General features: G+C 36.3%; 3 protein-coding genes across 4 annotated transcripts; 2 read left to right on the forward strand and 1 right to left on the reverse strand.

Moving 5' to 3' along the window:
* Nucleotides 1-3,178: 3,178 nt before the first annotated feature.
* LOC132064025 (enoyl-CoA delta isomerase 1, peroxisomal-like) lies at nucleotides 3,179-4,196 on the reverse strand. Its single transcript, XM_059456881.1, has 2 exons — nucleotides 3,311-4,196; nucleotides 3,179-3,206 (listed from the first exon to the last, which is right to left on the reverse strand). The coding sequence occupies exon 1, from the start codon at nucleotides 4,063-4,065 to the stop codon at nucleotides 3,334-3,336; it is 732 nt and encodes a 243-aa protein (XP_059312864.1). The 5' UTR covers nucleotides 4,066-4,196; the 3' UTR covers nucleotides 3,179-3,206; nucleotides 3,311-3,333.
* Nucleotides 4,197-6,201: 2,005 nt separating this feature from the next.
* On the forward strand, nucleotides 6,202-12,188 carry LOC132064026 (uncharacterized). Its single transcript, XM_059456882.1, has 7 exons — nucleotides 6,202-6,652; nucleotides 8,131-8,597; nucleotides 8,923-9,037; nucleotides 9,713-10,378; nucleotides 10,876-10,953; nucleotides 11,348-11,458; nucleotides 11,616-12,188. Exons 1-7 carry the CDS (start codon nucleotides 6,305-6,307, stop codon nucleotides 11,868-11,870), a joined length of 2,040 nt encoding a protein of 679 aa, XP_059312865.1. The 5' UTR covers nucleotides 6,202-6,304; the 3' UTR covers nucleotides 11,871-12,188.
* A 2,490-nt stretch (nucleotides 12,189-14,678) lies between these two features.
* Nucleotides 14,679-26,344, forward strand: LOC132064027 (uncharacterized). 2 transcript variants are annotated; one of them, XM_059456883.1, is made up of 13 exons: nucleotides 14,679-14,994; nucleotides 16,300-16,484; nucleotides 16,560-16,663; nucleotides 17,305-17,385; nucleotides 18,842-18,945; nucleotides 19,063-19,149; nucleotides 20,044-20,246; nucleotides 22,390-22,591; nucleotides 22,797-22,847; nucleotides 22,918-23,016; nucleotides 23,104-23,163; nucleotides 23,478-23,602; nucleotides 24,675-26,344. In XM_059456883.1, exons 1-13 carry the CDS (start codon nucleotides 14,701-14,703, stop codon nucleotides 25,861-25,863), a joined length of 2,784 nt encoding a protein of 927 aa, XP_059312866.1. In that variant the 5' UTR covers nucleotides 14,679-14,700; the 3' UTR covers nucleotides 25,864-26,344. The 2 variants fall into 2 exon arrangements, with proteins under 2 accessions (XP_059312866.1, XP_059312867.1); XM_059456884.1 differs by having other exon boundaries at nucleotides 23,481-23,602.
* Nucleotides 26,345-27,573: the final 1,229 nt, after the last annotated feature.

Consider the following 27,573-nt stretch of genomic DNA (forward strand, 5'->3'; position numbering starts at 1 on the left):
AATCTAATTAAGGGTGAAAGAATCTCAATCATATCATCATATTTTTAGTTAGAACTCCTCCGCTTTTTAGTTAGAACTCCTCCGCATCAAAAAAAGAATCCATTTAGTTTTTTTTTTCTTGAATCAAAAAAAGAGTTCACTTAACAAATCAAAAAAGAATTAACCTTGTTTTTTTTCAGATTTGCCCCTATTAAAATGTTATATGATCAAATCTAATGCCTATTTAATTAGGAGTAGTTTAGTCAAATTACCTATTTTTATCTAAAAGTTAGTATTTTCTTAAGAGGTGTGTAAATGATTAAGTAGAATCTTCTTTTTTTTTTATCGGGAGGGAGTAATTTTTTTTTTTATTTTATCAGATGGTCCCCGGATGACTACCCTAGCCTAGTGGTTATTGGTAACAGAGTTGAAAGGAGAGGACATGCTTTTGTCGTGGTAGCTGATTCGTATGTTCTGCAACTCAATCATTATTAGTTCAAAATTTGCTTCATATATGGCGCATAGCACGCCAGTTCATTTAATGATTCACTTAGGTCCCGTTTAGACATGGTTTGAAATCTGATTTCAAATTATGTTTGGACATACAATTTAAATATTTTAAGTTGTATTTTCTCTTATAGACATAAAAACTTCATAAATTGTGAAAACTATCAAAACATTCTCAATTCTTATACAATCTTACCAAATGAGCAAATCATAGTTTATAACAAAATTAGTACACTACTAGAAGACTTTTCTAAAAAATGTAACATCAATTAATCAAATTTTACTTCAATAAAATCGAAAATTTAACATAAATAGTAATGTAACTATGAAAATTTAACATGAATAGTAATGTAACTACTATTTAATATAATCTTCTCACATATATTAAAGGTTGGTAGACACAAATAAAGGTTGGTGGAAGTTATGAGATTGGTAAATGATTGATGGGGGTAATTGTTAAAAATATTTACCAACTTATGAATTTTTTTTTACAAAATATTAACTTATGGGTTAAATTTTATATTTAAAAAAGTTGAAACCATGGTTTCAAACCATGCTTTTTTGGATGATTTGAGTTCAAATTATGGTTTCAAACCAGGTTTCAAACCACGACTAAAAATTGATGGCCAAACGATGGTTTGAAACCATGGTTTCAAAATTAATGGCCAAACGCCTACTTAATGTTGTTGAAGAAGAAATCATAGCTATGTAACAACTTAACAACATGTCTTGAATTCACTTAAATGTTCGCGTAGAAAAAATCATATTGAGCTGGTCTACTATTAATAGATTGACTGCATAGCATGCCCAAATTAAAATTGTATCCTAATTGTTGGTGAAAAATTATAATTATTGTTGAAAAATAATGAAGAATAACAAGAAAATATTCAAGTTGTGGCGCGGATATTTTGCTTTATTTAAGGAGATTCAAGCTCACTGCAATAGAATATTCACTAATTCTAACAGTAATACACTAAATCACTAAGGAGCCGTTTGGACATGATTTCATTTCGTGAGATGAAATCATATTTGGACATGTATTTTGAATTTCTTAAGTTGCAGCTTTTTTTTATAAACATAAAAACCCCACAAGTTGTGAAAATCATCAAAATTTTCTTAATTCTTAAACAATCTTACCAAATGAGTAAATCATAATTCATAATAAAAATTAATACGCTATAGAAGGCCTTTCTAAAAAATACAACATCAATTGATCAAACTTTAATTCAATAAAAAGAAAAATTTAAGTTGAATAGTAACGTAACTGCTCTTTAATATATTCCTCCCACATGGTATGAACAATATATCTACCAACTTATGGTTGGTAAACATGATTGGTAAATATATATACCAACTTATGGATCCTTTTTTACAAAATATAAAAGTATGGGTTAAATTTTACATTTATATTTTTTGAAATTATGATTTCAAATCTCAAATCATGCCTTTTTGGATGCTTTGGGATTTCATCTCGTGAGATGAAATCAAAGATCAAATCGCATGTCCAAACGCTGATTTTATCTCATGATTTTATTTCATGAGATGAAATCGCATGTACAAACGTCTACTAATACTCCTTGACTTGTCCCCTCTAAAATATAACAGGTTGTCATACGACTTGAACCAATTCTAGACTAGTTATTGAGTATAAAGCTTCACCACAAGTAACATATTTCTTCAACAAAATAATACTCTCTCTTTTATGGTGAATAGGTTGATGGCTTGCATTTTTTCTTTGCTCGCAACTCTCTTTTTTCCACAAAACAAACTCACTTCTCCGAATTGAAGACTTGCATTTTTGGGGATGGGCGTTCGATATTTTGGTTCAATTATTATTCAATTATTAAAAACTTAGGTTTGGTACTTCAGTACATCGGTCTTCGTTTTCTCTGATTGTGTACACCAAATACTGAACCATAATTAGTTCTGTTCAATTCGGTTCAATTTTTCTCATTTCGGGTTGGTTCTTCGGTATGCAGCTAGTACACTATGCTATTTTCAGCTTTAAAATGATCTTCATGCTAATAATTTTTGCCCAGCTAATTAACATCGTTCTGAGTATGAAGATAACAAGATGAATAAACACTGGGAAGGAAATTGGTAGGATCTGCTTTGTGTTCATATTTAATTAATAATACTCCTACTTTCTTGAACGTGTGTTGATTTACATGTCAATTGGTGTTCATTGCTCAACACTGTGTTTGCCTGCAAATCTACACACATCAGAGAGGTGCACTATGATCATCATTTTTGTGTAGTAATCCCATCCAAGATTGACCAGTAACTGAAATTTTATCATCAGAACCAACATTTTGGGATAGCAATTCTGTCTTAATGAACATCTCCAATAAAACGGTGCCAATACTTCCCGTCTTCCACAAACTGTGCCGGTATACAAAAATTCACCACTCCAATAACAAGTTCGGTTCAACTGAAATATCGATCCTTTAAAATTGAAACCTAACTTTTAAAAAAATCAAAATCGGAACTATCAAAAGAACCGATCTTTTGAAAAAATCAAAACCGAAAACCGACCGAAAAATCAAAGAATCGAAGCCGAAAAACACCCAATTAATTCAGATCAATCTAGTTTTTCGGTTTTCTCAACTTTATGCCCACCCAACAGAAAAGTACCTAATAACACCACTGCATTATTTGGCACAATATGATACTACTGCGAAATTACTTCGTATGCTCCAACAGAATACTCCTTTTATTTCCTGCATTTGGTTTATTCAAGCACACACAGACAATGATAGATATTTTAGTTCAGGAAACATACATTTTATATTACACATTATAACAAATAGAGTACTAAGCGTACAAATGCCTGAGTCATAGTGTCGGTCACAGCTTGGAGATAGTCTTATTTGCCTGGTCGTCCCCATAATCTCCCACAGTCTCATCAGAACCAAGCTTATTTAACAGCTCCACATACAGTGTTTTCCTACAACCAGCATACACTTTCCCATCCCACTTTCTTCTCACCAATTCTTCACCTAGCTTCACAGCTGCCTCCACTGTCTCTTCCACTCCATTATAAACCGAATCCACAATACCCCTTTCAACTGCCATGTCACCAGTCAACTTAGTTGCTTTCAACACCACCTCACGCCAAACCACAGGCGACCCAACTTTACACTTCAACAAAGCCGAAAACCAAATAGGTATAGGAAACCCAATATCAAGCTCACTCATGTAAAGAAACCCTCGATCCTTACGCATAAGGATATAATCATGGCACATCGCAAATACAAACCCAGCAGCTGACGCGTGTCCAGTGATAGCAGCGATTGTGGGGACAGGCAAATTGATTAGGTCGGAAACGAGAGAACGGAGTTTCTTGGACATGAGTTGTTGACGGGCTTTGTCGACTAAGGCCCATTTAAGATCGTAACCATTGGAGAAGAATTTGCCTTGGGCTGTGGTAATCAGAGCGGAAGAAGAGGAAGTAGCTTCAGATTTTACGGTGCGGAGAGCGGCTCGGATGGAGTCGATGAGGTTGGGGTGTAAACGGTGTTCATCTGTGCCAGTTAAGGTTAGGAAGAATATGTTGCCTCTCTTCTCTAATGTGCACATCGCTTCGGTTCTGTCGATGGAAGAAAAGTGGGTGATGGTAATGAAAAATACTAATGGTGGGTGAGAGTGTTTCCCCTTTCCTCTTTGAAGGATGATCTCTGTATACTAGGTGCCTATGGCCCGTGCAATCCTGTGAAAATTGAACTGATAATTTATTAATCTTTTTGTCGCGATTTATGTGACTTTTTTTTTAGTCCGTCTAAAAAAATGATATTTTTTTATATAATTAGTAATAATTTAATTTTAAACTTTTATTTTACCCTTAATAAGATGCCACACAAATATATATAACTTTTCCAGTTGAATCAATCTAATATTATAGAGATAATACGCATAAAATCAGGAGGTAAAGTAGAACATTATTCACATGGTGCCTAGACTTTGGTCTTTTTGTTAGCGTGTTTGCCTCTAAATAAATGGTATGACCTAAATTAGCTTCTTCATGAAGGATGTCACCGTTATCGTGTATGTGTTCAAGGATATATGGAATCCATTAATGTGTGCGTGCAAGAAAGAAAGACCTAATAATATTTTTCAGTGAAAATCTACACTTTCAATATTTGAGCTTTAATTTATGTAATAATCAATAACTCATAGGAATATTAGACTTGATCAAGTACTGGTATGTTTATTTTGCTTATAAAAGAATTGCGAGTATTACCCATTATGTAGTTCCAAATCATAAAGCGTAATTTTTAACTTTTCTATCTAAATTTTAATTTTAAATTTATCTTATAAAGTTTCATTTGTTTACAAATAGTTACATATAAAATTAATAATAAAAAAGATTCTTGGCCTAAATAGCAAAAAATAATATTATTACGTTTGGTTACGAACATAAAGCTTGTGGAAACTCAAATGTGTCAATATAGTATGTTCATGGAATTTATTAGTATTTCAAAATGTAAGAAGATTCTATTGTCAGTGTTGTAAATTGGACCCAAAATAAACTTACTCTTTTTATCAATTTTTGATTTGGTGTGTTTGAAAAATAAATCAAACTCATTTTAGTTTATATATATAAATTAAATTCAAATATTTAAATGAGAAAAATTTCAATTTAATGTTTAATGTAATTAACCCTTTAATTTGGTTACTCAAACACCTTTTCTTCTCAAATAGGGGATATCTGTACTTATCTAAAAGGGAAAAGGGTTAAATATATCCCTCTATTTTATTTTATTAGTTAAATATACTCTATATAAAACAAGGTAAAAAATTACTTTATTTTATTAGTTAAATACATCTTTTGTTAATGAAAATTCAAACTTCACACTTATGCTCCTATTTGAATGGAAATCCCCAAATCCTCTCAAATTATCCAATTTTAAAAAAATTACCCACTTTTTTCATTGACCCGACCCACCTATCATCATCATCAAATTAATCTTATATTTGGTTCATCTTCTTAACCATTTTAGATGGAGAAAAAAGAAAAAAGCAAGAACACACCTAAATGATAAAATCGCAAAACTCACCTCAAATTTCATCTTTAAATCCAACTCCAAATTTAATCTTTAAATCAAATGTAGACCGTGCATAGGAATGGCACTGCATGTGGTGCTTTCTACATATAATATACGCTTTTTACTTGTGTTGTGTATTATTGAGATTTCACAACATTTAATCAACATGTATGGATTGTATATGTTAATGCATTTTACTTTTCTTTACTCCCGTTTCACAGCACAAATTGAACAAAATCCCCTTTTTAGTAGTCAAAGGCGGCCCTTTTCCATTTTTACACGATTCAGTTTTAACTTACACCAAGATTTGAAGTTGAATTTAAAGATCGAAATTTAAGGTGAGTTTTGAAATTTTATCATTTAGGTGTATTTTTGCTTTTTTCTTTTTTTTTTTCATGAAAGAAGATAAAGCTAAAATTTGATGATGATGATGATATAGTTAATGCATTTACTTTTCTTCCTCCCGATCAATAAAAAAATGGGTAATTTTTTTAAAATTGGGTAATTTGAGAATTTTGGAATTTGAGATTTCTATCCAAATAGGAGCATGAGTGTGAAGTTTGAAGATGGCAGAGGTATTTTTATTAACTTTCACCAATGAAGGGTATATTTAACTAATGAAACAAGGTAAGGGGGGGTAATATTTGACCCTTTTCCGTATCTAAAACCTGAGGGAGCTTCGGTACTATTACTCCTTGTATTCAAACTCGAAAGTCCAAACCATTATCACTGCTTGTTCAATTAGAATCCTCAGATTGATCAACGTTGACAAGATGGAGATGGAACCTCCTCCTTCCACCACCACCCGCCACCGCCGCCATCAACAAATTCCGGACGAAAAACGACACCGTTCAATCTTCGACTTACCACCAAACTTGTTTGATTCGTGCCGCCTCCTCCAATCTCCGTCAGCATCTCCACTCGAAAACCTCTCAGTCAAAACCCTAACCCTAGACGATGCAAACATTGATGACGAATCCAAAAATGAAATAGAGAACACGGAGAGTTCGAGTAATCGGAATGATGTGAAACAAAGGTTGTCTTGTAATACTTGTAAGGCCGAGTTTGACTCTCTCCAGGATCAGCGTTCTCACTTCAAATCCGATATTCATCGACTAAATGTACTATTTTCCTTCCTTCTTTGTTTTTTTGTTTTAGATTTTAATTATATTCATGCTGGAAAGACATGGACAGTTGGTATAGAGCATTCAATTAGCTGATTCTAACTGATTTGAGATTGATGCATAGCTGATTGGTTTTTAATCTGTCTTCTAAGGATAATAATGCTATTAAGGGTGAGGATTTTGTAGCTGAATAAATAAAAAAAAAAAGTTCTATTACTTGAAGTAGAGAATTGCTGTCAAGTGTAAAATTTATGATTTTTATCTTTATAATTGGATTTAAAGATCCTTTTTTTTTTTTGGTTGGCTTAAGCACAACTTATTGCTAGTAGTCAATACTTGTTTTTTCCTTTTATCCTCAAATTTATTTGTTTTATTCTTTTCTGATAATCAAAGACATTAGTAAGTTGATATATAAAGAGAGAACTTTGGACAAGTATTCCCAAGACTGAAATGCTTACCCTTAACAAAGCACAAGATAATGACTTTGTAACAAAACCATTTTTACTGTATTTTGTTTTTTTTAGTACTTCAGTATTCATATGCTTGAGATTAGTCCTTTGGGATTAACAACTTCTAGACAATTTCCCAATATTTGCGCCTTTTAGCTTTTGAAATGAGCTAATCTAGGCTAATGACATATCACTAGTAGAATTTAGGAGTTGGGGTTATGGGAATTGTGAAGCCAACTTATTACTGATTGAGCATGATGACAGGCGACACTACTTTCTTCGCATCCTTCGTTTCAGGACAAGAACCATCAGGTTTTAGAATTTCTATTGGGTTTTCTGAATATCTCTCATCCGGCCTATTAACTGAGTCAGTTAGAGATCGAAACTGGACCTGAGAGAGACTAGACTTCTAGTAAGAGTAGGTTTTCAATTTGTTCAGCAAAAGAATATTTTGTCTAATAATACTTCATCTAATATAATATTTTGAAAGTTGCAGGACAATGCTGTCCGAATTCACCTCTAGAAAATAGCTTTAGATTCTTCCTTATGGACCTTGCTTATATACAACAACAACAACATACCCAGTATAATCCCACAAAGTGGGGTCTGGGGAGGGTAGAGGGGGAGGGTAGAGTGTACTGGACCTTACCCCTACCTCAGGAGGTAGAGAGGCTGTTTCCGATAGACCCTCAGCTCACCTTGCTTATAAAGTTTCAGAAAAGGAATACACTGGTTCCATATGACCAGAGTGGCAATTGGAATAGACGCCCTGCTAGAACTTTATTAGCGGAGGCTATTCATCATTGCTCTAGAAGCACTTCAAATTAGCTCGGATTTCTAGAAATTGTCACTTGGTTACTCTATCTCTAAAGTTTTCAATCTGCAGCGCCTTCTTCTCCACCCTGGCCCTGAAAAGATTTTTTCCCCCAGTTTTCTGTTAATATCTTTGTTCCTGAAGGTGCTGATCTCATTATACTGGTTGTTCATTTAGTAGTTATAGTAATTACTTGTCAGTACTGATATCAGATAAAGCTTAGCATTTCTGGGAGAGACATCATAAAGGAGGAAGACTTTGATGAGATGACCTCTGATTCCCTATGTAAGGATTATGATTTATCAAGTATTTCTGGATCAGATGATGAAGATCACAAAGAATCTGGTCAGTCCAATGATATGCAGCGAAGAATAGTTGGAGATATAAAGAATAAAATATATTTAAAATTGCATAATGCGGAGATCCTTTCATTGTGGAAGGGTTTACTCCTGAATGAGTCACAGAGCATTTTGTTTGAGAAAAAGAAGACGCTTGCTGCAGATGATATCAGGAACAGGATTTATTTGACAGAAAATGAAGTGATTGAGAAGTTGAAGTATTTGATCCATGAACCAAGGGATAATACCCGTTTGAGGATCGTGTTGCTTGCAAGAGGTGGGCATTTTGCAGGCTGTGTTTTTGATGGTACCACAGTTGTGGCACATAAGACATTCCACAGGTTAGAGTCTTTGTTGTAAGAAAAAGTGCAATGCTCCTTTTGTGTCATTCTCGTCATACCAAGACAACTAGTTCGACGAATATTTTTACAAGTTGAAATATTATACTATGTAAATTGGGCAAAAATGTTCTTCTTTGTATATATATAAGTTGTTAAATCTCCTTGGCCTAAGAAATGTTTTCTTGAAAAATTCCTTGTTTGAATTCCTGGCTCCACCAGGGCTGGCGTTTACCATGCTTTTTAAATGCTTAAGTCGTAGCTACCATTCCCGCATCCCTTCTGAGGGAATGTGGCAATAATTTATATTACTTTACCTTTCTTTTAGATATGTTATACGGGCTAAGGCTGGTAAGAAACAATCATCAAAAGATGCAAGTGGCAAGATGGCGCACTCTGCTGGAGCATCAATTCGTCGGCATAATGAACTTGCTCTTAAAAAGGTAAAGGGATTGATGTTTGCATAAGAGAGATTTTGTTGCATGGTCAGTATCCCATTCAGTGTGACTTGCCAAATTATGCTTGTTACTCAACTTTAACATGAGATCCCAATTCAAGCAGGTGCACCAACATATTTTCTTGCCTTTTTGCATGCTCATCACGAAAAATTTCCCTTTTCTTCCTCCTTTTTTTCTGCTGGTGGCAATGGGATTCTTTTTGAAAAACACTTGTTAGTCATCATATCTCAGTTCAATCGGGCCTTACAAAAGTTGGTGTCATATCCGTGCTATGATTTCTGCCTTTCTGTGTAGTTGTTTCTTTTTTTTAGCTTTTTACTTTTAGTTCAGTTTCATGTTTCTGATGATTTCTCTTGGGAGTTCCTTCATATTTTCTTTAGTGATACTTAAAATTCCCATTTCTGACACATTGTCTCATGATAAGGAATCCATTTTGGCTTCCTTATAAGCGGTGCTTTTAGGGACTAGATTGCTTCTGCTTATTGGTCTTACTACTTAAGTGGTTCTCTCTGATTTGAAAAAGAAAAAAAAAAAGGGAGGGGGATTAGTTGGCTGTCATATTGCAAGAGAACAGAGGTGCTATGGAGTAGGAAATCTGAACTTTTTAAATTGGATTAACATCTTATTATCTGATGATAATTTTTGCTGTTTGATAACCAGGAAATCCAAGATTTGCTCACTGCATGGAAGCCTTACTTTGCTGTTTCGTCCTGTATCTTCATATGTGCTCCCTCTGACAACCGGCAACTGTTTTTTGACGGAGATCGACCATATTTTGATTGTCAGCTTAATGCTATTAGAAATATTCCTTTGACTGTTCGAAGACCTACCTATAAAGAAGCTAGACGGATATATGGCTTATTGACTCAAGTATCCTTCGAAGTAAATGAGGAAATTGCACCGAATTGTGAAGAGGTAAGTGCAAGTGGTTTGAGCAGCAAGTGTGATATGTCCATGGAGGTTTTGAAGGAAAATTTGGAGACTAAGGAAATTACCAAAGAATGTTCTATTGTTATGCCATCTCCCAATGCGATCATATCAAGTGAGAGTGAGAGTGATAATGACACCGTTGGTACATCCACTCCTTTACATGAAGCAGCAAAGTGTGGGGATTGTGAAAAGGTTTTTGAACTTCTAGAACAGGGTATGGATCCTTGTCTCAAGGACGAGAGAGGAAAAACTCCATATATGCTTGCAAGTGAAAAAGAAGTGAGAAACACTTTTAGGCGCTTCATGGCATCAAACCTTGACAAGTGGGATTGGCATGCTGCTAAGGTTCCTAGCGCATTGACTAAAGAAATGGAGGAAACACAAGCTGCCAAACAGGTAACTTCTTTATTATTTTAGGGGTGTGATATTGACAGTGTAGTTTACTGCCGAGGTTCGTATATTTTGGATCTGGTCAAAAGATTCTAAGAGTTTCTTCATATCAGGCATATCGCAAATGCAGATGAATCCAAGTATACTTGATTGTTCTAAATATTTTCCCATTCACTGTCATTGTTCTAGTGTAAATCTTCTTCTTGTAATATGCCTGTACTTTACAAGTATGAGCAGTGTGAATGTGGGAGTTACATTAAATCCTTCCTAGGAGAATATATTTTATCCATGATCCAAGACAAATTGATTGCCGTATTCTGTCTGCTAGCTATTACATCATAAGGTACTGGACAAGTATGCTAATTGAATTAATTTACCTTTGGCATGTGTTATTTCTCAATTTCAGCGGTTAAATATGTTTTTTTGATAAGCCAATCAGTGAAAATGTGTTTTATGCTGCATTCTATAGCTAGCTGATATGACAATTGTATTTCCGTCCCCAGGCTGAAAAAGACGCAAAGAAGAAAGCTAGGGCAAAAGAGTTGAAGAAATTGCGGAAAGCAAGGCAAAAAAAGGCTGAGGTGCATGCTAATCTATTTTTTATGCTGATTTTTTCCATATCCTGTCTTAGCACTCTCTTGCAAAAATAATTGTTGACTCATCTTCTTGCATGGCATGGATTAAGGAGCAAAGGTTCTAGAGTTTTACTTCTTTTTTTTTTTTTTGGTTGTACTTGTCCTTCAATCAATCACCAACTTTGCATTTTCCTTGTCTTTTCTCCCTCTGACAAGAAGAAGAGTTTTGGACTATTGATAGGCAGCTTACCTATCCCCAAAAGAAAAAAAAAAAAAAAAAAAGTTTTGGACTATTGGTAGGCAGCTTAGAAGCTCATTTGCCTCTTGAACACCCACACATGGGCTAATTTGTTCATCCTCCTATTATCTCTCTCTCGGCGTTGTGACATCATTTTTGCAGGCTGAGGCTGCTCAAGTCCAGACTGCTCCATCTAAATCTGAGAGAGGAACGGGTGCTTCAGCTCTTAAAGGAAAATCTCAGTCTACTCTTTCAGCAAAAATATCTAAAGAGGTCTCGGAACATATTACTGCTGTATCTCTTTTATGCACTTGTACCTATCACTGCTCGAATTGGAATATTTAGGAAGTGCTGCTCAATGTTGCGGACAAAGCTTTGTAGTTTCTAATCTCTTTTATGGTGTCTGATATGTTTTCTCTTTGCCAATCAGGAGGAACTGAATAGGGCTCATGATGCTGAAAGGGAAAAAAGAGCAGCTGCGGCTGAGAGAAGATTAGCTGCTGCCGCAGCCCTCAAAGCTCAAGGTACCGGCTCAGTTTCCGCTCCGGGTGGCTCAGGAACTGACATTCTATGTTCTTGCTGTAACGGGTCATTGGCTGGCAAGGTTCCCTTTCACAGATATAATTACAAGTATTGCAGCAGTGCATGCATGCACGTGCATAAAGAGGTCCTTGAGGACGGATAAGGGAAATTTCCATGTTGAAGTTGTTCATAACTCGAGCTCCATCTATACCGTCCACTTTGCTTTCTAACCATATGACAGGGTGCGGAGGGGGGTGGGAGGTGGTGAGAGAATGGTCTTTTGGTATGATCCTTCGGAGGAAACACACGGCTATCACCTCAGAGAAAACAACTGCAACATCCATGTTATTATTATTACTAGTATTATTTATTATTTTTTTGGGGAAGAGGTCCTGAATGAGAAATGAAGGATTTGGTGAGAATTTTGCAACTGTGTAATATTAGGGAGGAGATCAATAACTGAGTCACTACTTCCAAATAATCATTTTGAGTTCTTAATGTATAAGACAAATTGGGTATTGGAATAAAAACTATAACTCTCAAATTACAGCAGGAGTATGTTACAAATAAAATTTGTTTTGTTGACTTGCGGATAATTATACATGACATAGAAATAGGGCTAGAGCTTGTTTGGATGGGCTTAAAAAAAGCAGCTTATAAGCTGCATTTTTTAAGCTAAGCTTATATATAGCTTTTCTTGAAAATATCATAATAGTTCATAAACTCGCATGTAAGAACCCATGGAATGTAAAGTATTGGTTTTCATGGATTAATGAACAGATTCTCAATAATTATAATGATGTATCAAGAACACAATGAAGAATTTATAACAATTTTCATACATATTATAATCGTGGGACATGGGCTCAGGGTTATCATGATCATGGTTAAAAATCTTAGTTTTTATAAAGCTTCATACTTTATGGAATAAGAAGCGTGGGAAAGAACAATGATGTTTCCACACGTAGATAGAAACTCCACATACCTTAATCGCTCCAAAACTTGAATTAAAGACTCGACCTTTGAAGAAGAACTCCAAAAGCTAGAATCTTGATCTTTATGTGGGTTTTCTTGAAATTCTTGATTAGTAATCATGGGTACATGTTAGAATTAATTTGGAATGACTTAGGATGGCTTACTTTAGAGTATCTTGAGTTTGGGAGAGAAGAATTTCGTCCTTAGGGTTTGGGAGAATGAAAAATAGGAACAAAATAAGATCATACCCATTTTAAACCAGTTTTTTGCCAAAAACGGGCAATGTACGTCTTATTAGATATACGGTCCGTGCTTGAAAGTACGTCCAACACTCCTTGGGCGTACATTAGGTGAAATTTTCAGTAAAGATTCAGCTCTGTCACCCTTCAGTAAAATGACCATAACTCTTTGTACGGATGTCCGTTTGACCTCCATAATATACCTTTGGAAAGGTATTTCAAATATCTACAACTTCCAAGAAGGAAGTTTTCTCAAATTGCTAACTCAAATGCTCGAAAACTGGCCATAAATGAAGATTCAGCTCTGCCACCCTTCAGTAAAATGGCCATAACTCTTTGTACGGATGTCCGTTTGACCTCCATAATATACCATTGGAAAGGTATTTCAAATATCTAAAACTTATAAGAGGAGGTTTTCTCAAATTACTAACGTAAATGCTCAAAAACTGGCCATGAACGAAGACTGTCTCAGATTTAGACGGATTTAGAAGGCCTTAAGGACTTCACTTTTTGGTTTGACTTCAAAACAACTATCTATCGCCCGAAATCATCCCAAAGGGATTCATATAACTAACATGTCATTTTAATACCCTTATTACCCATTAGGACCTAACTTGAACTTACGGGATGTTACCGATATGGTTTAGTATGAGGGTACGAGGTGTTACAGTTCAGGTACCCAACCAACTGAGCTACTAGATCCCTACGTTGAATCTTATATGGATACGGATGATGTGAAGTTTTTCACTTCCACAAAACATAAGGGCTCAAATAAGAACATTTTGCAAATTAAGTGCCCAATTAATTAAAGGGAAAAGGACACTACCTAGCCATTAGGAATTTGTTAGGCCCATGTTTGGGCTTAATGCCGCGATTTGAACTTTCGGACCAAACTATTCTCAGGCGCTAGCCTAGTAGCCCATTCACTAAAAAAAAAAAAAACATAAGACTTTTTGTGGCGACTAGATCAAAAAGTCGCCATTAAAGGTTCACTACAAAAAGTCGCCATTACAGGTAAAAAAAAAAAAATTCATATTGAACCTTCAAAAAATAACCCAAAACATGTATAATATATGCATAATTATTGAGTATACGTTGATTAAGCCTTCAAGAAATATCCCAAAACACGAGTAATGTGTGTATAATTAGTAAGTATACATTGATTATACGTTCATTAAACCAAAAATATACAACAATGATACATTCTCTAAGCACATATGGTAGGGATACATATTCTATACAAAGAATGATACAGTTTTTATACATATGATCGATTTTCTATACAATAATGATACAATTTCTATACGTATGTTGAAATCAGTTGAAAAAGGCTAAAAGTAGAATTATTATAAAAAGGCTAAAAAATGTCCTTTAAGCTTGTTGAGCCATTTAGTTGTTAATAGTTTGGGTCGGATTTCTCATGAGTCAATTTGAAATGCATATGAGCCCAATTTTTTGTGGACCGAATGAATTCAGCTAATAAATGGGCGGGTCAATGATCGCGCTAAACTTGAAGAGGTTGGGCGGGTCAATGGTCGCACTAAACTTGAAGAGGTTAGGCGGGTTATGTTTTCATGAGCTAATTTTGCCACCGAAATAAGAAGTAGTACAAAATAACAGAAGACAAAAAGTTTGGGGGGCCTAAATAAGAAAAGAAACAAAAAGCTCAGTCAGCTTCTCGTGGAAGCTAGAGGAGCAATAAAAGCCAATACAATTAGGGTTTTCAAAATCCCCGCCTTTTTTTTTTTTTTCACATTCACGAAAATCAGTGAATGAATAATGGGGAAAGAAGACGATAATCCGTCAACTCCATTGGCTTCAAAACCAAACTCAAACCCTAGTAGTAATAAAGACCAGTCTCCAGCCTCAGAGTCATGTTCTTCACTTCCACAACACTGTAACGGCAATGCTAATAACAACAACAATTCTACATTGGTGAGAAATCCGCAAAGCCCTGAAGAATTTATACTATCAGTGGCTTCAAAAATAGCGTCTCAGGCATTGCAGTACTCTGATCCTGATGTTTGGGGCGTCTTAACTGCTATTTCCGATAAAGCCCGCAAGCGTCTTCAGGTCTATTATCTTTTCCCCCAGTTATCAATTTTGCTTCTTTCTTCTTCTTCTTTTTGTACTCCTGTACGTTTTGCTTCCCAAGATTCAAACTCTGACCAATGTTCTTAGATGTAGCTTTCTTTAGATTAAAAGTTTAGTCAAATTGACTCTCGAAAAAGCGAAAAGTATCACATTAATTGGGACAAAGGGACGAGGAGTTTTTTGGTCTGTTGAGATATTTGCATGTCATTTACTCCCTAGTTTCACTTTTACTTGTTTCATTTTGGTTATCGAGAGTCAAACTTTATGGACTTTTGACCAACATTTTAAGATGTACTAATATTATTTCATCATATTAATATGGGAGGAATTACAACTTAGAGTATTTTTTTGTACGGTTTTCGAACATCTAAATTTATAATTAAAAGTATTGAATTAGTTTAATTCAATTTAGCGCCAAAGATTAGTCAAATTGACTCTCGTGAAGCGAAACGTGACAAGTAAAAGTGAATGGAGGGAGTAGAAAATATTGAGAATATACAGTGTTAAGGTATCCCAAATTAGTGATTTGTGGGACAAAGCTGGTTCCTGATGGAAATGGTTCGTTCAGCCGACCAGAATCTGTTGGTTATGGAGGCTGATTTTTGATTTTTTTTTTTTTTCCTTCCTGAATTGTTTGATAGGGAAAGTTGCTGTTCACACGGTAACATCACCTGGTTGTTGATAGGGAAAGTAAAATTTTGTTTTGATCAAGCTAGGGAAAGTAAATTTACTGCGACTTGTGATCTTTGTATTCTGTGAAGGTTTGTACGTTGTAAAAATTGTTGACTTGATGTAGAGCACGAAAATACTGCTCGAGAGATTGGTTTTTATTTTTTTTGATAGGTAAAGTGTAACTTTTATAATACTACCAGCATAAAGGGAATGCTGAGCAAAGGTACAGCCAAAAAGTTGAAGAATTACGAATTGTGTAATGAGCTAATAAAGTCAACAATGGCAGTACAAAAGATCAAATTGAATTGCATTTGACTTCTTCTGTTTCTGGTGCAAACAGTTATACCTAGATAATGTTTCTATCGTAGATATCCTAGGATCTTGTTAGGATGTTGGATCAGTTTTACACTTTCTCTATGATGGAAATATGGTTTTCACTACAACCTATGTACTGATTTAGTCAATACTCACAACTGTTACGGGTTACCTTCTCCAAAAAAAAAAAAAAAAAAACTTGGTCACTTTTAAGTATGGATTTAGCATACGATTCTTTACATTATTGAAGTATTCCTCGTAAACAATTTTATATACTGACTCGTTTCCGTAAAACAGGGAATGAACATGCTTCTCACATCTGAAGAACACCGCATTGGTCGGTTGGTAGATGATGCCCGTTTCCAGATTTTGTCTCCTGCTGTTAGTGCTCATCATTGCAAGATCTACAGGAAGAAGGTTATCAGCGAAGATGTGGAGTGTTCCGCCAACAGTTGCACTGCAGTCTTTCTGAAAGATACAAGGTTGGACATCTTTTGTGGAACTTTTGTGATGCAACTTGACACATGAGTTTACTGATCTATTTTGGTTCTTTTCAGCACAAATGGGACATATCTAAATTGGGAAAAGTTGAACAAAAGTAGCCCAGAAGCCAGATTACGTCATGGTGACATTATCTCAATTGCGTTTGCTCCACAACACGGTAGAGTATCTATTTTTTTTAAGCTCCTTCTTGCTTGCTTCATATGTGTATCATTTTCAAGCAAAAGATGATTAAGAAATTTAGTTTGTTTGGTTTACATTCATCTTCTCCTTTTACATTTGTGTATTCAAATGCTTGGGAGTTTTAATTTCAATTTTAAACATTTATGCAAGGCTTTGATGGATAGAGAAAAGGCTCAGAGGCTTAAATATGCAGCCTGTCAATTGGATACCTCAGATGATCCCTAAACTGAAAAGATTTCTAGAGTCAAAATTCTTCTTCAGTAAGTCTGTAGGTAAAGCAACCACATGAAAAACAAAACTATTGTTTGAGACACACTAAAATTCTCACCCTCCCTCTTGTTGATGTTGGATCTTCAGGTTAAAATGGTCTACTAGGATAACATAATAACCCCCAACCCCACCACTCCCAGGAAATGAATGGGCCAAAGAAAGATTATCTCTTGCTATGTATTTAAGATAGAACTTCGATTTTTTTTAAAAATAAAATATTATTTTTAAGGAATAGAAATATGTCTGTTATGATCAGCTGATGAAGTTTTGTTATATTTTTACAGCATGATATTCTCTAACATGAATATGGGACTTTGTATAATATCATTTTCCTTGTAATGTTTGCAGAACTTTCGTATGCCTTTGTGTTCCGAGAAGTTCTCGTATCTGTTTCTTCAGCTGATGCAGCTGTTCTAAAAAGAAAAGCAGGTAGATTTGCTCTGCCTTCATCAGTGTCGTCGTTTTGGAACATTTAACCTTTCTGGTTCATTATTTCATCTGGTTCGTGATTTCGTTTTAATTGTTTGGTCCTGAAATGGACGTGTGAGAAATGTTGTTAAAGCTCACACTTGAGGCTTTTAAGCCTTGAATCTAGGTATAGCGCAGATTATGCCTTACCTCGCTTAGGCAATGCCTCAGTTCAGGCAACAACACGCTATGATGTACCCCAAGGCGCACATGAGCTCCCCATCAAGTAGGACGGTAGTAAACAATAAACAAATCTGGTATATGGGCATGTTATGATAATTGGTGAGGAAAGTTATGGATGAATATGTTACTCCATCCGTCTCAATTTAAGTGTCTTAGTTTCCTTCTTGGTCTCTCCCAAAAAAGAGTGCCTCTTTCTATATTTAGTAACTTTTCCGATTCCAACATTCTACATGGCAAGTTTAAGACTACAAGATTTAAATGACTACACACATCTTTAATATAAGACCATAAGATTCAAATGTCTCGCTTTGTTTCTTAAATTCCGTGCCCAGTCAAACTAAGACACTTAAAATGGGATGGAGGGATTATGTGATTAGAAGTATGAAATTAGAAATATTGCCTAAGAAAACTAATCACTAAATTGCAAATGAAAAATTTATAAATGCATCTTTGCATCTGAATCAGAAACGTTTATTTTTTGAACTTGACTGACATGGTATATACTTTATATATATTTCATTTACTTGCTCTTTTTAATAATTCCTTATTTTTTATATAATCTTGTTTTCTTTATTAAGAACTTTCATATAATCTTGTTTGTAAGAGCAGCTGTTTTAACTTGCATTGCATGCATTGTATATATATATAGTTAAAGTTTTTCTTCATCTGCACCTTTCTGATCTGAAGTGCGTGCTTCAATTGTTCTTTGCGATTAAAGCCCTAGCATACCGTAGTGCGTTTCTTCGCTTTTCCTTCGCCTTTGGCAACGTCTTTTTGGACTCAATGTATGTTGATCTAGTCATAGGACAAAGAATGTTTATGCACCTATTAGAAAACTGAAGGATGCACATTTATCTAGGTTCAAACTTGTTTAATTTATTTTGAATATGATTCATATTCGTGCCAGTTGCTTATCACCCAGTATTTTTGGAAATATGATCTCTTGACATCTTCCTGAAGATGTCGTGGTTCTTTCATTGAGGCATCGCAAAGGATGCAGAAATAGATGAACAGTCTTTTTCTGAAGTTTTTGTGCAACATCTTTCTAAATTTTCTTGGCTGAATTGTAATGATCAATCATCACATTTGGTGATTTTTTTTTTTTTTTAATAATAAATTCTTTTCTTCTATTATATAAGTATCAACGGGCTGATACCCATCATTATTTGTTTCCAACCTAATGACTGTTACTATGTTTTGCTTACTAACTTGCTTTTTGTCTTTTCTGCTTAAGATGAGTTCGGTTCAGAAAGCAAGAGACTCAAGGGAATTGGAATTGGCACTTCTGAAGGTCCCATTTCTCTGGATGACTTCCGTAGCCTGCAGCGGTCAAACACGGTAGTTTTCCATTCTCATTTATCAAAGAAATTAGCTTTCTTTTGCAGTCTGTCAAGGTCACTTTGTTTCACTCCTATACAACCTTTCTCTGATTTCGGTTGTTCTGTACTCTTGTAGGAACTGCGGAAGCAACTGGAAAGTCATGTTGCAACTATCGATTCCTTGCGCAATGAGAATCGTGCTGGTTTGGACCGTCGTGAGATGGTATTCTTACTCATGCAATTTCAGAGTACATTACCACTTTGAATTGCTTAATTCTGAGCATAGTCAGTGTTACTACTAAACAGCTTGAGATACAGTAGGCGTGTTAACTCAACACCTTCCAACTGTGTAAACACTTTAGATTAAAAAGCTTCTGAAATTTTGTTTCCATGCCAATGTCAATAGCATCATAAGATGTAAAACTAGGATCATTTTTCACATGCCATGACTCTTTTCTTTTTAGAAAAGAGTATGCAATATGCCTAAGAAAAGTCTGACACACCGTGAAGAAAATAATCGCTCAAGATAGAAGCATATACTACGAAATATGTTACAACGTGAAAACATTCTCTCTTCTTAAAAATCTTCTGGCTTTTGTTGCGGCTTCAAACGCATCTTTCATTGTATAACATTTTTGTTTCTAAAGCCTTGCACGTTTTGATTGAAATAACATTTTCGTTTCCAAATACTTTCATCATTTATTAAGTGTTCTTTGATAGGGTAAATTGGTCCGCAGCACCAGAGATTAGAAGTAGGACCAGACAAAATACTGTCTTCTTTTAGACTCTCTCTGTTTTTGAAAGTATAGTCTAACCTACAGAAAAGCTGTATATTCTCTGCTGCAAACTGTTCATTCTGGAGAGCAGTGTGGTGTCTGAAACTTCTGATACTTTCAATACTCCTATTATCTTTCCAAAAATCTGACGGGGTCCTGTACAAGCCAATTCTGATGATTTAAGATGCTAGGTATGATCTGTTTGTGTGAGTGAACAGGAAAATGATCTTTCTTGATTGATTCCTGTTCCTTGTATGGTCATATGGTTTTTTTCCCCCATCACTTATTGGTTGAGATCTTGTTTCTCCACCTGTCTTGATGAGCTTTCCTTTGTCTTGCAGGAAATGAAAGAATTGAGGGAATCTGTTTCTACTTCATACCTTGAACAACTCAAAGATTTGCAGCAGTCTTTGGAAACCAAAGGAAAAGAGTTAGTTGAATCAAATAGAATATGTACAGAGCAGACTCATGCTTTGGAAGACCTTAATGAAAGACTTAGCGCATCTGAGCAATCATGTGTCGAAGCCAATGAAATAATAAGCAGGTAATGGCTCTACTATGCCACTGATAGAATTAAGAGGAATCACGAATGACATTCTGATTTCTCTTTATCTTGTCCACGTCCTGTAGCTTGTTTCCTTATTAAAGAAGGTCAAAAATGGGAGAATACATAAGGAACCCCCTCAAACTAGTCCCTGATTTTCAAAAAGACACTTCAAGTTTGCAGGGGTCCTAACCCCCGCCCCCCCCCGCGAACATCTTTGAACTGGTATTAATGTATTATTACCTCCTTTCTCGGCCAACCCCAGTTGTAACAAAGAATGTGCTTGTCGAGTACCAATCCTGGCTTGCCACGTGTCTATTTCATGTTTTTAATTTATATTTTTTCCTTGTTATTTTTTTATTTCTTTATTTTTTCTCTTTCTGTTTCTTCTAAACCATTTTCCTCCCTGGTGAAACACCATAGCCCATCTTCTGTGAAAATCAAAAGATCTCGCACACCTCTTTTCTTTCTCTTTCTTCTTCATCATTCTCTCAACTCTCCACCCTCTCTCTTATGCCCTTTAACACAGGGAGCTACCATCTCTGCCACCTTCTACTCTCCAATATAAACAACCATCACTGACCACAAGATTACCAATTCGTAACCTCAAAAACCACCAGGGAATCACTGTCTCAATTTCAGCATCATCCTTCATCTTCCACCTTCTCGCTGCCACCGCTCACGCTGCCATACTGCGCCTCTCCTCCATCGTTCACAACCCTCCATTTTCTACCATGCTTGCTGGAAAACGACGAAACAACCAGAAAATAAAAACAAAAAATCAAAGCAGAACAAAATTTTAACAAAAAAGAATGCATACAAAGATAAGAAACGTGGAGATCAGACCTCTTGGTCGAAATGGAATCCCCTCCCATTGTTGTGTGTCAGTGATGGGATCTACGGTGGGTCAGTGAGCACTCATGGCGAGAAGAGAGAGAGTATATACTGATGTTGAAGAAGAAGATGGGTGGTGGCGGGAAAATCGAAGGTAAAGAGAAATGTTATCCATTTTGGAGGGGGAGAGGAATATTCTTAAGGATCTGTGTTTTTGTAGGTGGGAGCAAATTTATTTCCTTGTGTTATCACTAAGACACTCCTTGTGAGATCCGGATCACTGTGGAAATGGTGGTGATGAAGTGGTGGAGGAATTGGAGGAGAAACGTTAATGGAGAAGAAGAAAGGAAAAAGAAAAAAGTAAAATATAAAAAGACTAAAGTGGAAGAATACACATAATAAAAATCTCGTTAAAAAAATAAAAATAAAAAAAATTTAACTTTCTTCGTTCCTCCTCTTAAAAAGAGTGATATGCACTTGCACCCAAGGGTGTGGCCTAGTGGTCAATAAAGTGGGTTGAGAATTCCAGCAGAGACAAAAAACACTAGGTGATTTCTTTCCATCTGTCCTAGCCTTAGTAGACAGAGTTACCTGATACCTGTTGCTGGTGGGAGGTGGCAGGCATCCGGTGGAATTAGTCAAGGTGCGCGCAAGCTGGCCCGGACACCGCGATTATCAAAGAAAAAACGAGTGATGCACTCTCTATGCCATGCGGGCATACTAGGACTCCTGCAATTTCTTTTATTTCTTTGAAAAACAGGGAACTACTTCAGGGGGTAATTATGTATTCTCCCTCAAAAGTCCCAAGCTCATTATTGTTTACCCCCTTGTCCTTGGAGCTCAAAGCAGAAACTAGACCTTAATATCTCTTGTTGGTTCAACTCATCAAAAGCTATAACGAAACAGTCCAGAGGAGACAAAAAAAGAAGCCAAGGAGTCCCTATGTAGTATCACTGAGGACCTCGTTTTTAAAAAAAAATTATGCTGCCTGGGGGATGTACCAGGACTAACTAATAAAAAGCCTAGGACCAAAAGTGATAAATAGGTATCTGTACTCGTAAGAATTGGAAAGCCAGATTCAATCCTGATGGTCAATCAAGCCTTTGGAACCTGTGAAATAAATCGTCACATTTTGAGTTCCTGCTTTCAACGAAAGAGGACATGACGTTTTATGACTATTGCTCATTTTGAGCACAAAGCGGTTTATTCCTATCCTTATGTGGCTTAAATTAAGCCGCTTAATATGGGAACGCTGATGATTATTTTAGGAAAGGTTAGTTAAGGATTTGAAATGATGGTTGCTTTTCAGCCAGAAAGCATCAATTTCGGAACTGAAAGCTTTGCTAGATGAGGAGCGTGAACAGAGGAAAGAAGAACGTGAAAAGGCTGCTTTGGATCTGAAAACCTCTATACAGAGAGTGCAGGCTGAAGCCCAGGAGGAAATGAAACGGCTCTCAGAATCTGCTATTAGACGAGAAAAAGAACAGCAAGAAATTATTAATAAGCTTCAGGTATAAATTAACCTCGACTATGAATTTTGAAACATTTCGTTGCTCTCTCTCTTTCAGTCTCCTTGAGCCGGAGGTCTATCAGAAACAACCTCTCTACCCATCAAAGGGTAGGGGTAAGGTCTGCGTACACTTTACCCTCCCCCAACCCCAGTTGGTGGGATTATACTGGGTATGTTGTTGTTTCTCATTCAGCTCATAATGGCAGGACTCAGAGAAGGAAAGATGTTCGCTGGTGGAAACCTTGAGATCTAAGTTGGTAATATTGCCTAACCTACCTTTTACTTACTGTAAGCCATTCCAGCTCCTAATTCGTTAGCTTGTAACAGGAAGACGCCAGGCAGAAATTGGTTATTTCTGATAACAAAGTTCGTCAGCTTGAAGCTCAAATTCGTGAGGAGCAATTATCTTCTACCAGTCGGAAAAAAGTAAATATTATTGTCAAGATATCAATTCCTCCTTTTTCAGTTCCTTGCTTCAGATGCTGATGTCTTGCATCTTCTAATTATTTGTAGAGAATAGAGGAACTTGAGCATGAGAGGAAAATGTTGAAGGAAGAGCTTGAGAGTGAAAAGGTACGATGACCCAAATGAATTTCTGGCACTAGTTACTGATATCGATCTTGAGATATGTTCCTTCATACCCCACTTGATTGAGCCTCCATTGGCTGTTAGCCTACTTCTCTTTTTATTTTTATTTTTTATGTCTTTTTGTTTGATAATGTGAAGAAACAAAAGTTCACTTGTGCCTTGCTAGAACTGGATCACTATTTGCTTATTAAATTATTAGTACATGTTTGTGTCTATACGTGCAGGAAAGAATGTCAAATATGAACTCTGATCTTTTCTTTCTTTCGCTTTTCTCTGTACCAATTCTTTGCTGTCGGTAGCAGGCAGCTCGGGAAGAGGCGTGGGCCAAGGTTTCTGCCCTTGAACTAGAGATCAGTGCCGCAATGCGTGATCTTGATTTTGAGAGGCGCAGACTGAAAGGTGCTAGAGAAAGAATTATGCTACGGTAAGAACTAAACGTGTATGACTGGTACCTATGTTTGGAAGTTAGGTGAACTGGCATGAATAAATGTGAATATTCTTGCTCCTGGATGTGACATAATTTCTCTTTTCCCTTACCCAGCTTTTGGTTAGTATATGGGTTGAATAGATGCTAAAATAATAAGTTTGACCAATTGATCCGAATTTTATGTGATGCTTTCTCATCATAATTAGACAAGCCTCACTTGATTTTTGAGATTTGGTTATGTCAGTCTCACAATTATCTGTTGATATATGTTTTATTGTCGGATATTTCTATTTTTTTCTTCTGTTGTATTCAAGTACTACTTTTAAGATGTTGAGTATCTAAAGATGATGTTGCTTTGACTGAAGAGAACCAAACCGAATTATGTATACCATAAAAGATCCAGCAAACAAGCTGTAAATACATTCAGTTATTTGACTACCATAAAAGAAACAAAATAATATACAGGATTTGTGTTAGATTATTTTGTTTGACATATTAAAGTCATAAAAGTTAAGCAAGCATAATTCAGGTTGTATTACTGTGAAAGTAAATTAAGGATGTGAAATCACATACATTGCTAAAGGAAACAAAATAAGAAAAATAGGAAATTTGTTTTTCTTATAAATAAGAAATTTTAGTTTTGCTTGAAGGGAAATAAGGAGAATCATGATTTTAACTACTTTATAAAATAACTTGCTGATGGTGTACCCTTTTATTTAATCAATGAAAACATTAGGTCATGATTATGACATATTTAATCAAATAGTTCTTTTCCTGAATGATTATCGGAGGCACTTTTGCGTAGTATGTGAATGCTTGTGATAAATCACTATCTATCAAAAGAAGCTGATATATTGTTAGGGGCGTGGAATATGGTATGTCAGTGATATTGCATGCATCATTTCACCGAGAGCACATGTATCATTTATGCAGGAACAACTGAGCTTTTATAATCCTCTTTATACACTGTTAGAGACGCTCGTGCATGCTTACTACCCTTAGTATTCTGGCATTTGCTTTTCTCCATTTACCTTAAAATGGTGGTTTGTACAATATGATTGTGATGCAGAGAAACACAACTTCGGGCTTTCTATTCCACTACCGAGGAAATCTCAGTTTTGTTTGCAAAGCAACAGGAGCAATTAAAGGCAATGCAAAGGACATTAGAGGATGAAGAGAACACCTCTGTGGATATTGACCTTAATCCATACGATGGGAATGTGAATGGATCCCTAGCAAGAGAGAGAGTAGGCGATGGAAGCCACAATGTTGCTAAGGCGGGCTGCAGTACTTCCAACACGAGGCGCGTCAGGGAATTATTTGAGTTATCAAGTGATGAGGCAAGTGCCACAGAGAAGCATGATTGCAATAACAGAAGTGAAGGAGGGCAAGACACACAAGAGGTGGAATTTGCTGGTGCTGAATGTACAGTGAAGGGTGGATTTGGCTCTGAAGTCGATGGCGTTGAGACAGCACCCTTGGAGGGAGATGCTGTGGGAACTGAGCTAGTACCCGAAAGTGATACTGCTGGTGTAGCAGCCAATATGGAGGGTGACCTAGTTGGAACAGAACACGTGCAAGAGACTGAGAGCTTGGGAATCAATGGTGAAAGGAATATAGATTTAAACTTCTGTGCTTTAGCTGGGAACACAATGCAGCTGGATGATGGAACTACTGGGAAAGAAGCTCAGGAGCAGAACCCTGCAATTGCTCATGAGAGTATGCCTCCTTCCCCAGCAAATAATCTCGCTGATGGTGAAAATGTGATTGAAGATACTGAAGCTGAGGGAACCATTAGGACAGCTGATCTTTTAGCCTCAGAGGTTGCTGGCAGCTGGGCGTGCAGTACCGCTCCTTCTGTCCATGGTGAGAATGATACTCCTATGAGTAAAGACAACGATGCATGCCCTGCAGCTTTACACGATTCAGGCGCTCAAGTGGGTGAAAGTCAATGTGCTACATCTACTTCCAAAGCTTCTTCTAGATGGGATCATGATCGTAAAGCACTAAGTGAGATGATTGGAATTGTTGCTCCTGATTTGAAGGAGCAATTCAGTCATGCAGTTGGTAGTGACTGTGATCAAGGAGGAAATGAGGGAGACGCTTCTGATTCTGCTACAGAAAGTTGCACCGATGATGAGGATAACATAATGAATACTGAAGCTACATCTGATGCAGAGGCAGTTGACAGTGAGAAAGTGAATGAGGATGTGATGGACGAAGATGATGAAGCCACCCAAGAAGATTCTGTTGGATAGCAGGCACACTTATGGATTGAATTGGGTGTTATCTTTGATTTTTTTTAAGGATAAGTTCGGGATTTACAAGTGCAAATGTGACTATGGGTCATGAAGCCACACTCCAAGCTTTCGTAAACAGGAGGGAGGGAGGCTCGTGCTTTGATGTCTGATTTAAACTTGGCATTTCGGACAGCTTGGGTCATGTACAGAAGGTAGCCCGGCAGTGTATGTCTAATTTTTCTGTAAGTTTCAATTCACTTTAGCAGTTTGTAACCAGTTTCACATTTGTATATTTTTAGAAAACTGCCCTAGAACTATAAATCTTGGTTAGGCTTAGGTCAATGTGCATTAGGTGCTGATTGTCTGCTTGGCATCTCTCAAGTAAATTATCAAGAATGTAGACCGTCTTATTCTTTTTCTTCATAGTTTTTTGTATTTATGTTTTATCCAAAGTACACAAGGACTTGCTGGTAATTTATTCACACTTCGGTAACAAGCCTTCAAAGGCGCTGATCTTTAATTTTTTCCCTTCGCTTAAAAAAAGTGGCCGAAAATGTCTCGAGATTCTGGGTTCAAACCCTCACTCAGTAAATTAAAAAAAAAAAAAATTGCAAGACAAGACTTCACGAAAATTTTGCATTAAGGCAAAAGGTTGCAAGACAATTTTTTTGGGGTAATTTGCAAGATTGCCCTTCGTTGGAGGTGGTCTTTAATTTTTGCCCCTCAAATTGGTGGTCTTTAACTTTTGCCTTTTTCTATAAAAAAAATTTGCAAGGCAGAATTTTGCCTTGTGATTTTTTTTTTCTAAGCTGGAGTTTTAACCCGTAATTTTGGGGTATTAGGCGAACGGCAAAAATTAAAGACCACCCCAAATGAAGGGCAATCCGCACAAAAAAAAAAGATTTCTTTTTTTCACTTTGCTGGAATTTTACAAAAGATAGGCCTAACTTTTGCCCAAATAAGCTTAATTTTGCTACGAAATTTTGCCTTTTTCAATTGAGCCGGGGTCGAAACTGTTAGTGTCAAGTTTTTATGATGACAATTTTACTTGTGCAGGTATAATAATCGAATCACACAAGGAATATAAGAGCTCACAAAACAGCCCCAACGAGATGGGCCTACTCAAGTGAAGACCTCCCAACCCTACAATTGGATACTACTATCGTGGTGGCTAACAAGATATTCTCCAGCAGTACTAAATCGTTTCAAGGAAGGAAATGATATCTGCAACATTAAAGAAGGAATATCCCACTGAGTGTAACAATCTTAATCCAGCAGTACTAAATCGTTTCAAGGATGGAAAGGATATCTGTAACATTAAAGAAGGAACGCGGCCTCAACGCACAAGGAAAGTAGCAACAGCTCCAGCTTTATTCTTGGAAATAGGATCACTAATTCCTCTTTCCAAGGATCAAATCCCTTGGGTTGATCTCACTGCGTGAAGAGCCTAAACAGCTATAAACGGGCTGCTTCACAAACACAAAAAACATGCTTAGTCTCATTCTCTCAGTACTCTGCTTTACTTTTCATGAACATTGTATGTCTAGTGATTTATAGTGTAAGAAAAAAAGAAAGGAGATTTATAATATAGCTTGTGAGGCTTTGTATCAAAAAGATTAAGAGTGATTTGAGTGTAGACGTAGGAGCTCCATTCAAACCTCTCTTGTACCAAACCTTTAACAAAAAGCTGCAGAGCTCACCCTTGCAACCCAAGGGGACTGGACTAGG

Source organism: Lycium ferocissimum, chromosome 7, assembly GCF_029784015.1.
Source record: "Lycium ferocissimum isolate CSIRO_LF1 chromosome 7, AGI_CSIRO_Lferr_CH_V1, whole genome shotgun sequence".
NCBI lineage: Eukaryota > Viridiplantae > Streptophyta > Magnoliopsida > Solanales > Solanaceae > Lycium > Lycium ferocissimum.